This window comes from Astatotilapia calliptera, chromosome 7 (genome assembly GCF_964374335.1).
Source record: "Astatotilapia calliptera chromosome 7, fAstCal68.1, whole genome shotgun sequence".
In the NCBI taxonomy this organism is placed as follows: Eukaryota; Metazoa; Chordata; class Actinopteri; order Cichliformes; family Cichlidae; genus Astatotilapia; species Astatotilapia calliptera.
In genome coordinates this window covers 31,106,026-31,122,164 of record NC_137428.1, presented here as the reverse complement: position 1 = coordinate 31,122,164, position 16,139 = coordinate 31,106,026, and the positions used below count along the sequence as shown (strand labels likewise).

At 39.4% G+C, this 16,139-nt stretch overlaps 2 protein-coding genes across 3 annotated transcripts; both read right to left on the bottom strand.

The window, feature by feature from the left end:
• Positions 1-1,404: 1,404 nt before the first annotated feature.
• ier3ip1 (immediate early response 3 interacting protein 1) lies at positions 1,405-3,880 on the bottom strand. Its single transcript, XM_026176964.2, has 3 exons — positions 3,716-3,880; positions 3,291-3,392; positions 1,405-2,143 (listed from the first exon to the last, which is right to left on the bottom strand). Exons 1-3 carry the CDS (start codon positions 3,804-3,806, stop codon positions 2,088-2,090), a joined length of 249 nt encoding a protein of 82 aa, XP_026032749.1. The 5' UTR covers positions 3,807-3,880; the 3' UTR covers positions 1,405-2,087.
• A 1,671-nt stretch (positions 3,881-5,551) lies between these two features.
• skor2 (SKI family transcriptional corepressor 2) lies at positions 5,552-15,824 on the bottom strand. Of its 2 annotated transcripts, XM_026174218.2 has the most exons (9): positions 15,579-15,824; positions 11,876-13,884; positions 11,295-11,358; positions 10,489-10,566; positions 8,024-8,089; positions 7,780-7,878; positions 7,450-7,517; positions 6,426-6,489; positions 5,552-6,111 (listed from the first exon to the last, which is right to left on the bottom strand). In XM_026174218.2, the coding sequence occupies exons 2-8, from the start codon at positions 13,856-13,858 to the stop codon at positions 6,433-6,435; spliced, it is 2,415 nt and encodes an 804-aa protein (XP_026030003.1). In that variant the 5' UTR covers positions 13,859-13,884; positions 15,579-15,824; the 3' UTR covers positions 5,552-6,111; positions 6,426-6,432. The 2 variants fall into 2 exon arrangements, with proteins under 2 accessions (XP_026030003.1, XP_080160538.1); XM_080304412.1 differs by lacking the exon at positions 15,579-15,824 and having other exon boundaries at positions 11,876-14,371.
• Between the last annotated feature and the right edge of the window lie 315 nt (positions 15,825-16,139).

The window sequence follows — 16,139 nt, the reverse complement described above, 5'->3', positions numbered from 1 at the left end:
TGATTTGTCCATAACCAGTTTTTAACCTTTGCCTTAAACAAATTGAATGTCGAGCATTCTCTAATGGGTTGAGAAAGACTGTTCCACAGATGGCCACCCTTAACAGAGAGGACGTTCTGCCCAAATGCTGTCCGTCTGTAGAGTATAAACAAGTTTCCTCGGATTGTAGCTCGAGTGGTCCTGTCTGAGCTTTCTTTATGCCTAATGAACTGCTTTAGTGGTGGTGGAGCAAGGGAGTGTAAGACTTTATATATTAAACACACTCTTTTAAGTTTCACTAAGTTATTGAAGTTCAGTAATTTATGTTTTTTTAACACATGACAGTGGTGGTGGGAAGTCGGGAACTTTGTGAGTTCCCTTCACACAACTAAGTAAACAACTAACTAACAAATCTCCACTGTGAGCACAGAAAATAATAAATAGAGTTAAGTTTATTTAGTTGTGTGAAGGGAACTCGTAAAATAAGATTTTCTGCATTCATAATTCCATTTTGATGAGATCCCCAAAACCAGTGACTGAAATGAAGCCCCCAACCTCCATTTGTTCTACAGATGACTGTAAACACTCACCATTTCACCTCTTTCCTGACCTCCTCCTAACATACTGAGGACTATCACTCCACGAGTGATAGTTTGCTGCTGTTTTTTGGTTCAGTTCTTGTGCAATTTGGTATATCTCAGTCCTTTCTCACCGTTTTCCTTGCTTAACACTGCTTCTTGACAGCCACCCTTCCACTGGGACAATTTCTGATGTTTTTCCTGTTCCTTAAGGACATGACTTTCAGATACGGTTTATCTGTCTTAGGTCCTCCACCTTGTCCAGTTTCCTCAGTACTTTTAAGGACACATTGCATGCTGTGCCAGAATATTCTTTGCCAAGGTTTTGGCTAATTGCTCTTTGGGAATCACCTTGTTGGTACAAGTACTATTTTATAACATTTAGAGCTTGAGTTAGGCACATTTCTTATGATGGGCTTAACAAACACAACTATTTTTCTGAAAATAAACAAATAAAGTGTAGCCAATAGGCTCCAGGCTACTTAAAGACCTTCAGAATTCCCAAAGAACTATTGTTCAAGATCACTTTAGAAACAAAAACAAACAGCAAAAAAAAAAAAAACCCCAAAACAAAACAAGAAGTGTCTCAAGACTTCTGCACAGTACTGTATGTGAATGTGTAAAGCCACCAGGTAACATACACTACCGTATTTTTAAATTCAGTTTCACATTGGTCACCAATGTAAATCGGCACCAACCTGACAGAGTGGACAGGCAACATTTATCTTCGTTACTTGCTACACATCTAATATTTCATTCATCAACAAAACAGCTGGAAGTTTTATCGAAATGTCATTTGTTTAAGTTTGTCTGCTGTCACACACAGAAAGCAACATAACATAAGGAATTCCACAACACTGAGTGATACATTTATTTCAAGACAGTATCTCAATTTTTGTGGCACTGAAGTGTAAACAGTTCAAAATACATTGGTCGGAGCTGCGTTTGGCAGCATTGCTTAAAATTTACATCTATACCATTTAGCCTTTTCAGTTCTCAGAGATGGGCCAATTACAAATCAATTCAACACATATATATGAAGAGATTTGTGAATTGTGTTCCTTTTTGAACCTGCTGTTAGTTGCCCCATAAATGTTTGAAAAAAAAAAAAAAAAAACTTTGCAGGCCCCTTTTACAGTATGAAGTGTCAACAAATCTGTCTGTACTAACAGGTTATTTAAATACCGATTTAAAAAAAAACATTTGCAAATGATATGATATCGGGGATCAAGATGAAACCATCATCCTGTGTGGTCATGACCTCGACAAAATTACATCAATTTTGTCCTTTTAGTGGTGATGAAACACAACAGGAAGTCTGCACCAGCTAATTTTCAGTTCTTCTTCTCTTTGCATTTAAAAATCTGCAGTTGATCTTCTATTTCAGCGCCGGCCAGTTGAAAAACATTTCCGCCCTCCCAATAACTGACAGTGGCAGAAGTCTCTAAATGGCAAAGAGTTCAGGATTTTGTGCGAGTGGCTTTTCATTGGCATGTTTGTGGTCCTCCACCTAAGTTTGGTAGGCGAAGATCAACCAAACAGCAGCAACAGGACGATGCAGGCAGAATTCACTATTATCAAAGGCACTGTAAAAACAAAAGAGTACAAAACACAAAGTAATCAAACTGATTCCATCAGCAACCTCAGAAATATTACAGCTGCTAATTCTTGACTCAAATACATCTGTTGCAGAGTGAATTAAAAATTGAAGAGCACACCAGCAATTTAGCTCACTTAATACTGGGTTATTTAGGAAAAAGTTATTTGATTTTGTTAACATCAGAAAAAAAAAAGTTTGTTGACAGTCATGATAAACTTAAAGTCCACCCTCTTTCATTTTTAAGATTTTGTGTATTAAACAAAAATCCTTAGCAGATCTTAAAAATAGGCAAATGCAACTGCAAATGAATAATTACATATGACATATTACAGTGTGTCATTAGTTATTTAATGAAAGCTAAGCCAAAATGCAGAAGCAGTGTGTCAAAAACTAATTGCATCCGATTCACTAACTTGTAAAATCACCTTTCATCAGTCTCTAACGTGATTGTGGATCGGCCCACTCTTCTTTTCAGGGTTGCTTCAGTTCATTGATATTTGTGGTCATTCATGTGCACACAGTTCTCTTAAGGTCCTGCCACAGCATTTCATTGGAGTTGAGTTTTGGACTTCGACTGGGCCACTGAAGCATTTGAATTCTTATCCTTTTTCAGCCATTCTGTAGTAGATTTGCTGCTGGGATTGGGATCATTGTCATCCTGATTGACCCAATTTTGGCTGTGACCAAAACAACCCCAAATCTCCACTTTGGTCTTGTGTCTGTCCAAAGTAAGTCATGCACCCTATCCGTGACATCCTCCTCTGACACACCAACCCTCTGAATGTCCTCTTTCACTACATGAAACTCATAAATCCTGGCTACTCTGGTCACTCCCAATGAAAATCTCAGCTTAAACTGTGCCACCTCTGTTTCCAAACCATATAAAACAGCAGGTCTCACTGCTGTCTTTTAAACATTCCCCTTCACTCTTCCTGCCATAAATCACTCTTAACACTTATCTCCACCCCATCTCTCCTCTCTTCTTCACCTCTCTTGTGCACTGCCCCAGGTTTTTAACCTCAAGCCTTCACTACCTCTACTCTGTTGTATCTTCACAGTTACAGTTAATATGAGAGTACATTTACTTATTTTTAAGATCTGCTAAGGATTTATGAACAATACAGCCTACCGACCTCTCATGACAGTCCGGACTGAGCGGATGAGATTGAGAATCTGGGCTTTGATTCCTGGATCATCTCCAAAACCTCCAACTCCCTGGTCAACACCCCAACCAACTGCAGACACACGGAGAAATAAAGGAGAAGAGAAAGTACAGGAGACAGATGGGAAGAAAGATGAGAAACACCAGTAAATGAGATAGCAGATGCATGTATACGTGTTTATTTTCCAGTTTAAAAAAAAAGACCACCCGCTTTAATGTTATTCAAAACATTGCATTTTTTTTCTCTGTAATGCTCAACCCTTAATTCTTCCTTATAAATCCCAAACAAGAGCCTCTCCATTAACCAAGAGGCAGCCTGCTAAATGTATACGCGTAGCTAGCTGCTTTTAACCAGTTATTTCACCATATGATGTACGTGACATAAAAAACACTTACTCTTGCTGAGAAATCTCTCCTCATGCAACACAGCGATTGCATTGGTACACAGAATAGCGGTCTGGATGAGAGAGTAAAGAGTAAACGCCATGCTGGCAACTTCTTCTTCTCCTCCTCCTTCTACCGCCACTCCCAGAGATGCTGCTGCCGTAAACAGGCATGCCGACGTCGTGCAACAGACGTAGCCAGATTCACACACACGCGCAATGAATATTAAGTGACCACATCACTCAATTACTCTTTTCTTATACTGTTTTATTGGTGTTTTTCCATCCTATTTCCATTTGATTTACCTGCCCTGTTGTTTTATGCCATTTTAGCTGTTCGGCTGTTGTTTTGAATTGGTCTTATAAATCAGTTTGACTTCACTCTTACCTTTTTTTTTTCTTTTTTTTTTAATTTCTACAGCATCTTTAAGAGGCAACACAAGCATGCATGCAGATCCCCAAGTGCTTGCTTATTGCAAACTTGATCCACTCATTCACACATACATTTACACAAGCACCTTTTTCTATGGCTAAGCAAGTTTAACTTAACAGTCCCACACTCACACTCTGATGGATGCACTTAGCATTCAATATTTTGCTGAAGGACAGTTTGACATATAGAAAAACACTTACTTCTGACTAGTCAACAGCCCACTCCATCTTCTGAACCACACTTCCCATAAAACATAAGTTTGCATTTAGATATAATAACCGGGATCTTCTTAACAGCCTGCTTTTAGTTTCAGAAAGAACTTCATGTTCTGGGTAAAGGGACTCCATCCACACAAACATGAACTAGTCCTCCACATTCAGTTTTTCATATAGACTTTTAATTTACACATAAATAGTAGAGAAACTACAAGAACATTCTGAAATACATCTGCAATAACAGCTTCTAATGATAACATTTTCTCAGTAAATGACAACTTTGTCCATTTATTTTATAAACAAGATGAGTGAGTTGTCACTTTTGCTCTTTTTGATTTTGCTCAAACATCACCATCATCGCCACCACCCCTGTGTCTCTTTCTTTTTCATTTCACATTATAATAAATAGTATTATCACAATTGGGGTCTCAGGAGTTGATACTCAAATAAATAAACAAAAAAAAGCAAAAAAACAAAACAAAACGCACACACACACACAGAGAGATAGGTAGAATGACTGTGAAGATCAGTATTCACATGTATGACATTTTATACAATAAGGTGAAATAATTTACATATAAATATACAACACTGACAAACTTCAGGCCTTTACTCTCGGATGCTCTTTCTGGAGAGAAAGCACGTGTACAGAGTTTTTCATTTCCAAAACAACGAGGCAGATTCTGCAGCTGATGGCAGCAATATTTATTTAGTGATAATCATAAGACGTTACGACAGGAAAACGTCTTGTGGGAGAATGAACCTTCACTGTGTCTTACAGCTGCTCAGTTCCATATGGTACACAGTCTGCTAATGTTAATGTGACACAGGACATCATTTCAGGTAACTCTGACTTTATAAATAAAGTATTAAATATAATCAGATGTGACATTAATTAAGGACAAGGTAAAAACGGTGGTTTTGAAATGCTGTTAATAGAGTTGTAAACTGCAAAATTTATATATATATATATATATATATATATATATATATATATATATATATATATATATATATATATATATGTGGACGTTTTTTGTGGTACCGTGTTGTGGTACCATTGTAAATATCAGTGCTTTATTTATTTATTTATTTTAATTCATCTGACATACTAAACCAAGGTTGTGTGTGTCCAGCCACTGACAAACTGGTGGTGGTGGCTCGTGTTTACAGGGAATGATTAGAGTTGAACATGATGAAGTCCCTTTGGGATCAAATGTTGATAATAGATAAATGTTGTCGTGCTTGTTTCTCTTCAGGGCCATCACTTGGTGATACAAATACAACCTATCTTAGTCCTTTTTCATCCAGAGTTTGGCCAATGTACAGTTGAGCCCACGGGCAGATAAAAACATCCAATCTTTATTTACTTTTTTTTTTATGCCTGGAAATTAGTTTTCTGACATCTACAACTGCCTTCCTGGTGGTCCTCAAAGGGCGAGGTTGCTTTGGTCCCGGTTGGCTAATGCTTTGAACGTGACTGCCAACACACTCGCAGTGTCACAGGTTTCAGTCAATTAAGTTCAGTTAGGGAACTTGAACCAGGGAAAAAGAGGAAAAACTTTAGAAATCTTTTACCAGTATGATGTCCCACAGCCTCACATGAGTTCTTAGCAGGCAGTGTGTAGAGAGCAACTAACAGAGGTGATATCGAAGAAGCAGCAGAATAATTGCTGTCCCGCGAAAAGTAATATAATGTATGATATAGTTTCACATCCTCTCTGTCGGTGATGGTCTCTGTCAGTTTTCTGTGTGCTAATCCTAAAAAAAAGGGAAATTACATTAGTTTTACATTCAGGGTAAGAGTTTTTCCATACTGATTTAACTGATTGTTTAGAATCACCCCAGAAAATTATAATAAAATGTAGCCAGTAATGCCAAATGTGTTAATGCTATAAGACAGTTTATTATCAATCAAATGAAAATTAAGTATATTTCACTGTCTTGCCATTATCTCTATTATGATGTAAATATGAGGCTTAATAATGTGCAGCTTGTCAAAAGCTTTTTATGTGATAACTATTTATTTTTACATTTCTTTAAGCTTCATTTTAAATTTACTGAAAAATATTCACCTCTTTGCTACTTGTTGAGATGGGAGCTGATCTTTTCTTTTCTGATGATGTTTGCGTAGGGAATCTGAAAGGCAAAAACGCGACATAAAACGTTACATTCTTCCTAAAGAAATACCTTTAACACTGAAAAAGGTTCTCTAAAGTAAACTTTACTATTATGATTTTATCATTGGTGGAAATATGAAAATCCAAAACTCTAGCCAAGCTGGTGAAAGTAAAAGTCTGTCAACACAAATTAAACATTTTTTGGAGTTCATTTGCATGTCTGTGTGAAATTAATGTGTCATTACTCTCAGACAGATCCATCTGCTGGTTCTAGACACATTTGTCAATTATTTACGTGAGTATGTGCATTTGGTGTGCACATACAGGCTTATAAATTAGCTTGAACCCATATTCATAATCGCCTGCCTTTGTGATTACATGAATGCATGTTCTTGTGTGCGTTTTGGCGCACGCCTTGCCACTGTGTGCACACAAGCGTGTACAGTGGTGGCATGTGTCAGAAAACAAAGACAAACAGCGTCTGTCAGCCTGTCTGCCAGCTGCTCCAGTGATTGATGTCGACGGAAACACTCAGATGGCTGCAAAGGAACTTCTCACCCGTGAAAGACAAACTAGATGATTGGCTCTGTCATTTGATGGACAAATAAGCAAACGCATGTGTCCGGTCAAGTCCTAGTGATGGCTTCATTTATTCAGCCTTTAATTTTTGTTTTTGTTTTAACCCATGGCAAGGATTTCCCAAGTATGCATACAATCTCTAGCAGTAGTCAGAGAATTGACTGGCACATTTCCTCATCGGTTTTTGATTTTTTTTTGTTTCGGTTGATGTGATGTCACTGTATTTTAGTAAGTACTGCATAATTAGTCTTAATTATATTTTTTCTCAAAATCCTTGCAGACAATTTTTAAGGCAATCATGAAGATTTTCTTTTAATTTGTGTATCTAAAAAAGGGTGTTTAATTTGTCATTTAAAAGCATATTTCCATCAGTGTTAAGCACTAACATTAGTAGTCTTACCATCTGTAACTGTTGGACCATCTCCTCTCTGTAGGCGAGCTCTCGTTTCATCTGATCTTGAAAATTGTCTGAAATTAGCGTACAATAAAAACAAACCTTGATTAGGTGGCGCGTGTATTGTCATTTTGGAAAATTGGAGTGATAAAGACAGCCGATGACAGAAAAGGGTTGAGCAAAAAAAAAATCGGCGAAAATAAAAAACTGAAAGGTAAAAATGGGGATAAAGGTAAAGGTGTAAGAGACTGTAAGAAAGACAGAAAAGGAGAAGTTGCCCTTCAGAGTATGGAAACTAAAAGGAAATCAGGGTAAGGGGGAAAAAAACTGACTTACGGAAGACAGGAAATGGTGAGGTGCCCTTCAAAGCGTGAAACTCTTGCTCCAGTCTCCTCCTGAAGTCGATCTGTTCCAGCAGAACCTTCTGGAGCTCTTCTACAGAAGGACAGAAGAAAGCAGAAGGAAAATATGAGAGTGGTTGCATTAAAATATTCTCTCACAATCTCACAAATGTCCATCTAGTATAGATTACTAGTTTTCTATGGTCAGTGCAGCTGAGATGTGCTCAAACAGCCCTTACCTTTCTCCATGCTCTCAACATCCTTTTTCAGCTGCACAGGAGAAGCAGCACCCTGGCTTTGATCGCCTGAAAACATGAAGAGACTTAATTTCAAACTTTGAAATTAATTGTTAACTAAACTGGGATTTGATCCACGAACAGGAAATGAGTACAAAACAAACAAATAAAAATAATGAATTTAAGGCCATGCTCATAAACTATAAATGATCTTGAAATCAGTTATTCAAAAGCAACCAGAAAAGCTACAAATGTAAGTGAAGTTAAGTGAAAGCATCAGGCATCATTTGATCGCCTAAAGGAGGTTATGTCTGTTTGTTAGATCAGGATAAGGATGAGAACAGAATGTGCACGGTGAGACTCAACAAGAAAAACAACAGACTGGATGGCAAAAGTGTGAGGAAAAATTAGGAGAAACAATGTCCATAAACATTTAATAAATTAGTATGAATAACAAAGAAAAAATAGAAAAATACAATAAAATTTGCTGATCAAAAGACTGATCAAAAAGAGAGTGATAACCCTTCAGAAACTAAAAGAAGTCAGCTGACTTTGTGTGCAGAAAGCCAAAGTTAAGTGTAAGTGTAAAGTGAAGTATTGCAAAAACAACTTAACTGCAGTCTCCATTATTTGGACAGAACTACTTGGTTTTTATTTTGTCATGGACTAATTTAGTTTCCTCCTCTCTTCAGCTGTAAGTGAAGCATTGCAATTCATGTTCTGGCCTCTAGGTGTCAGTACAAGTTCATGGAAACTACTTATGATGACCGGAGACTATGACGAGCTTTACTGTTCTCGCCTCTTATTGTAATATCATGCTTCGTCCAATCTAGTCAGAGAGATTTGAGTCAATCATCTGGTGGCTGTTAAAGCTGAAGAAGGGCGGAGATGTGGAAAGTTTTGATTTTACTACAAAAGTTAAGATTTTTTGACCAATACAAGTAGTTCCTGCAAACTAAAGCAGGATTTAAAAGCCATAAATATGGTTAAAAAAAACATCCTCACAGTTAATAGTGCGAATGTTTTATAAAATATATGTTCTGTCTGTTTTGTCTTTTTTTTTAACTCCTGGAGGATAAATCTACTTGTTGCTTTAAAAGTCTGCCATCCTCAGAACAAATATCTCCATTACATGCTGTGTTTTTCCTTCAGATTTCCAGTGTCTGCCATGGTAAGCATGCATGTGTGTGTTTGAGCTAATGTCTGAATTGTGACAATGAGGCATTGAACGCCTTAATGAAGCAAGTGAGCACCCTCGATATGTGTATCCTCCTCCAGTCATTTCATGTCCTGGCTCCTTAAGCCTCCCTATGCTTCTCTCTCTCTCATTTAGAACAGAGAGAGCTCTCCTCTCTCCTCCTCTCCTCTCTCCTTTCCTCTCCTCTCTCTGTCTCATTTGACAAGCAAATTTGCAGACAGTGCCCGAGGATAACAACCTCGTTTGACAGTCAATTAACCGTGAATAGTCAAAGCCAAGGCGGTTTGCATTACATAAATGGAAAATTAGATTATTTTTTCTCCCTAGAAACAGAGGGAGAGTTTAAAGACAGTGGAGGGGGGTGGAGGGACTCGGAGGAATCAGGCCTTCTAATCACGTAGAGCTTCCCACCGCCCAGGGAGACGTTTGGCAATCAGGGGAAAGGTGGTCTCATTTAATTTGTTTCGTGTAATTTTTCGAAATACATTATACATTATGCACAGGGATCATTACGATGTGTGTGCGTGTAGGGGTTGAGGGAATGGGGGGTAGATATAAATGTTGGCACAGATGTCATAAAGCACTTTTAATGTCTTCCTGACAGATATAAAAAGGTAATAAGCTGTGATCTTTTTCAAACGGGAAAGGTTTTTTTGCGCTGAGAAAGGGGAAAAAAGGCAATTATGTCGGGGGCGATATGGGTCTGGGATGGAGATTGCCAGCGCGGCTGCTTATCTCTGAGCTGATGTTTTCTTGTTGAACTATAACGGCCCCCCTAAGAGTAACAGCCCTAGCGACAACGCCACTAAAGAGAGGAGCCGTGGCAGAGCGGCGAAAGAGGCAGCTTTGCACTGCTGTTTCATCTCTGTGTGTATTTATATGAATCCCTTAACTTGCCATCTGAGAGGACATGTAGATGGAGATGGATAAAGCTTAAGAGTCAAAGGCTTTCCCTCACTGACTGAACTGTTCTGAATGTCATTTGTGTAAGAAATCAGTGTCGTTTTGCAAATAAAGTCATAAAGTGTCAGTTTTTAATCAGCATTTTAATCACAAGTAGGTTTACTTTCTAATATAAATAATAATCAGTGTCATCAAACACCAAATATAAGCAGACGGTATCCATTCCATCCCAATAATTATACTTTCAGTGCCTGATTTGCCAGTTTCAACTTTTGCCTTTAGTTTATTTTCTGTGTTCTATCTGAATGTAGCTGTTTTGCAACCACTTATAAAAAAAGAATAAATACAAAAACGTGAGTTTTTATACCTGAGTTCTCCCTCCAGTAGTCCGGGGCCGACGTCTCAGTCTCTGGTACAAAGAAACTATTCTGTTCTTTTGTTTCATCTGAGAAAAGATGAGAGCGAAAGACAGGAAGACAGACAGGAAGAGAGATTCAGTAAGGGCCATTGGCTGAGCTGGTTATCCGGACACATGGAGATAACTAAGTGTACGCATGAAGTGTGCGTCTCCTTTGTGTGTATGCATTTGGGAGCTATGGTCGAGCGTACGCATGTGTGTTTGTCAACGCACTGCGAGAAAACACGGGGAAGACATTTTCTCCGGGAAAAGGGTCAGAGTGGGAGATGAGAGGAGCAAATGAAACGTCACAGGAATATGAGCCTCACAGGAACACAGGGACACTATAAAACCACTCACTCAGACAATAAATGAAACAAAGATGCTATAATACAACAGACTCGGACATCTGATGAAGCAAATAGTAACAGTTTGCTGAAATAGATTGTGTAATGCTATTTGATGAAACAGTGTAAAAAACATTTGATGAAACTGAGACATCGTAAAACAACTGCAGGGTGGAAGATGTAGCGTCCAACAAACCATGCAACCAATATAGTGATTTCTGGAGATTATATATGAAAGATTATTTGCTGTTGCAAATTTGATGGAGAAAAAAAGGATGATGCTTAATGTGCTTTTTAACTTTTGTGTCAACAACTATTTTTCAGTTTCAAAACGAATGCATTTAATTAGATTTCTGCAATGCCGCGTTCTGTGTTGTGGAGACTTTAAAATGAAAAACTGTTCCAAAAGATTAAAACGTTTGCGCTTACCGGAAATGCTGGAATTGTCTTTGGTTGCATATGCAGGAAGTCCTTCGTCTCTGTTTTTGTGAACCTGGAAATCAAATATAGTTGATAAATATTTAATTTAAGACAATAAATTTAAAAAACTGGAACATGCACTGAGGCAGGGCAGTCTGATTCTGATAATACTAATACTACTAATAATTTAATCTGCAATATACTGGAGACTATGCTTTTATTCCTCAAAATGAATACTGAGATAAATCTGCAGTGTGTTGCTAGATGATAGTTTAACCCCCCCAAAGAAAACCATCGTCAAAATTGAACCTCTACTTCCTCCTCCTCTTGGAGGTCTGGTTAACATGGGAGTCGACAGGTTAAAGATTAGAGTTGCCCTAACAAGCTGGGGTGACAGAGGGAGAACGAACACAAAGTGGCCATTAAACAAGCCACACCTGGGCCTATTAGCTAGTATCAGAGTGAGGTGACTGTTTTCATGTCTACGGGGAGAAACCAGCCTATCAATCTGCTTATGCAGATCACACCACTGCCTGACTGCGGCACCATTTAAATAATAATTAGCTAAAGTGGCCTGTGGGGATATTTACGTTTTTGTAAGCTGTGTCCTCCCGGTGAGGTGGGGTGGAGCTTGAGAGAGGTAAGCTGGCAGGAGGGGAGGTGGGCAGGCTGGGAGACTCCTGCTGGATCGGATCTGAGGAGGATCGAGGGGACGTACCGGGATACATTGCGCCACTCCCTCTGTCTTTCCCTCTATCCTCTCCAGCATTGTCACTCAGCGCAGAGAGGTACAGGTTGGTTTGAGTCTGTGGTGGTCTGTTTGTAAAGCTTCCCTCCTCTTCATCATCTTGCTTTGATGACTCCACATCCACTTCCCCCTCCTCCTCGCTTTCTGCTCCCTCCGGTTCCCCATCACCTCCACTTTCACTTCCATAGCTGCAACTGCTAGTTGGTGATAGCCGCGGGTGTTGGTCTGATCTGGTGACTACAAAGTCTTCATCCGTTGCTCCAGTGACCCCTCCGCCATTGCTGTGGAGCTTGGCAATGCTTTCTGCATCTTTGATGACAGGTCGGAACGCAGAGCCATAGCTTGACTTCCTTGACTGGAGAGTTGGGTTCTCCAGTAGTTTGAGCCAGCCCTCTGAGGTGACAGGGCGAGGGTCGGTGGTAACTGTTGTACACTCTGTGTCAAACAGCCCAGATTTGGGTGTGGTGGACCCGCCACTGGGAGTCATAGTTGCATTGATCCCACTTCCATTTCCACTCACAGCTCCAGATTCACTGGGGTCTGAGAGATCCAGGAAGGCCTGCCTCAGTGAGGGGTTGTCTGTCAGGGAGGAGAGGGTGCTGGGCTGAGGATGGATGTAAGTGGGGACAGGGATTCCTCCTGCTGCTCTTGGTGGCCAAAACATGCAGAAAGGAGGATAAAAAGAGTCTTTTCGACCGGGCCATAAAAGACCAGACAACCCTGCCCCTTTCTGTCCAGCTGGCACATCACTGTCCTCTTTTTTCTGCTGGCAGAGGCCAAATGCTGGAAAGGGATAAGGGGAGGGGAAGAGTGATGTAGGAGGGAACTTCTGCAGCATGCCGAAACCTTTGCTTGGGACAGGAATGACAGGGTAACTACGTGGTGTCTTACGAGGAGAAAGACTCCCTCCATCCAGATCATCCTCATCTTCAAAGCGGGTTCTTTTCTGAGCACCCAGCTCAGGTCCCATTACGTGAGGCACCACTGAACCTGACAGACTCTTCATGGGACCCATAGCAGAACAATGGGAAGACGAGGGCAAGGCTCTCTTTCGGCTGCCTCCATTGAACATAGCTTTGACATCTTCCCACGCATAAATTAACTCCTCTGGTGGATGTTTGTCGGTTAGTTTGAGGTGTCGTCGCCAGGAATTAAAGTTGGCAGCATCAGGCTGGGTATATTTGGTTTCTGGTGTTGAGCGGTGGGAATGGAAAATAAACTTATTTGGGGAGAAGTACATGTTGCAGAAGGAACACTTGATGCATTTGGCCCTTGAACTATTGTAGCGTGCAGGAATGAAGTTACCACGGCAACCCCAGGCGCACTCATGTGTTACATCGAAAGCAAAGTTGTCGGGGAGTTTCGGTGGCGAGTTCTCTCCGAGAAAGGACTTGCACAGACGCTCAGCTTCACGCTTGGTGATCATGCCACAGCGTCGTGACGAGATGGGCATGGCGCCGGCCCTTCGGAGTATCTCCAGCTGAACCGGCGTGCACTGAACACAGGTGATGCCCAGTGCCACCCGACGATTGTGAATCTCATTATAACTGTAATTCTTGAGGAGTGTGTTGGAAATCTGCGCCAAGCAAAGTCTCTCTGTATTATCTATGACCAGTGATACAATGGGAACGCCATAAAGGAAGACCTGGCCAACCTGGTTGGGTTTGAGTGGTGAGGAGGAAGAAGAAGGAGAGGGTGACGATAAGGAAGAGGATGAAGAGTGGTGATGGGTGGGCCTGGGTGGAGTCAGGGGTTCCTGTTGGTAGGGGCCTGTTGAGCTTGTCATTATGATATCAGTAGGGCTTGAAAGATGAGTCTTGTCCATGCTCGGATAAAAAGTAAAAAAAAAACCTGGAAAGAAAGAAAGAAAGAAAGAAAGTTCAACATTTATTAATTCATAAATAACCTTTTAAAACAGTTTACGAGCGCTTCTCTACCTGTATTATCAGCAATATGAAATGAGTTTCTTATTACCTAATATGCACTTCGACCAAATAAATATTCCTCAAAATAATAAATAACAGAGAAGTGGATAAGGGAGAGCAAAGAGAATAAATAAAAAAATCCAGTGAAATGTAACATTTTAATTAAATGTATCTGATTACCCTTTCAAAATCTGTTTTTTAAGAAAGTTAACAATTAATTTAGAAATATTTTGACATCACAGCTAAATGCTTATTTTAATATTTTTAATGTATTTTAATTTCTGACTATTCTTGCAATTTCATAAGGGGCACAGAAATCGAAGCTGAATTGTGCAGATGGAATATTATTGCTGTTACTTGTTTTGATGACAGCAAATATATTTTTTAAATGCTCAGGAGGTATATCTTGATGTGGCTCCTGCGAATTTTTGAATTATCAAATGGGAAAAATGATTCAGGAGGATGAGGAAACACTCTTTCATAAGCACTGCTGTGAAGTGTACTTTAAAAAAAAGAATCATTTAAAAAAATTAAAAATAAAATAATGCAAATACCACCAATGGCACATACGGTATTTTAATAAGGTTGCATATAGTTATTATTATTATTTCTGTACCATTCACAAGGCTTTGCTTATATGATGCCAATCTTATTGCCTTTAATAGAACTGTGGCACTTCAGATGTCCCATTCGTGCGTTACTTCATATACTTTTTATTGTGTTTATTTATTGTGCTTATTTTAATATACCTTATATTTTTGCATATATTTTAAGTATGATAATGATAATTACTGAATATAACGAATAGTGTAAATAAGAGATTTATATGAGCTTCTTGAGAATAAAAGTTATTTTTTGTAAATGTATTATGAATATATTGTTTTCACTTTTTTTAGAAACAGCAAATTTGCATGCCAGAAATTTCCATAAATCCCTTACAGCGCATCTTATGTTGGTTCTGCATTCACACACAGTTGTGATATATTTTAAAAACCGGTATAATATTTTACAAACATTTCACAAAATTTTAAATTAAAGAGATCGTTGCTAAGAAATTACAATACATTTATACATTCTAAGAAATTTAATAATTACATTGCGTATTACAGAAAAAGGACACTGGGTCTAAGAATGTAAAACAACTGCGGTGTTTTTTCTTCTTCTTCTGTTTGATTTAACTACTCATAGGTACAGCATAAAGACGACACGCAGGACTCCGCATACCAGAACTTTAACTCAAGAATTCAGCCCGTCTTTAATTTTTACTATATTAAATTTTTTCTTTACATATTTCTTTTCTTTTTTTATGCTGTTTGTTTTTCTTTTTTTTTCGCAGAAAACACATATGCTTCCATTAAAGTTTTCACAAGTGGGTTTCACGTTCAACTTCGGTAGAACAAAATTAAAACAATAACAACAACAACAAAATAATAACAATAATAATAACAACAACAACAAAAGCAATAATAATAACAATGTATTCCAAGGAAATAGAGGACTGTGAGTTATACATGCATCGCATTTTCTGTCCCCACTGTTCATGTAACACAAATCGATAACAGTCTACACTTTTACAACACTTTAACCAGAGTAAGCTCGGGAATGATCAGCAGTCCTTACCTTCGGCTTCTGGGGAAAATCCCAAAACGCGTCAAAAATATCCCGGTCACGAGAGAAATCGATTTATCCTGCGCAGCTTTAAAAGACTCATTTTATCACGTAAAAAACAAACAAACGAGAAACCTTGTATCCGGGAAACACGTGGAAGCTATTTTTTATTTATTTACTTTTTAACTGTAGAGAGAGCCTGCTCATGATGTGAGTAAACTGCGGCGCTCGCGCCGGCTTTATTCCCTTTTCTGAGACACCTCGCGCAGTCCTAATCCCCCCTCCTCTCTCTCCCTCTCTCTCTCTCCCTCACGCGCTCTCTCTCTCACCCGGCAGCACACCTGCCTCGAGTTTGATTGGCGTGTGGCGCGAGCTCAGCCCACCATCCGGGACAGACACCCGCACACCTTCACGCGCGCACACAAACCTCCCACCTCCCGCCTTCCCTCACTGCGCCGCTCTGTCCAAGTGAACAGCTAAAATGACGTCTCCCTAACTGTCAGCGAAACGCTGGAAAACTCAAATTAACGCCACAGAGGTCCAGGGTAACATACGCACGACACCGGAATGAGT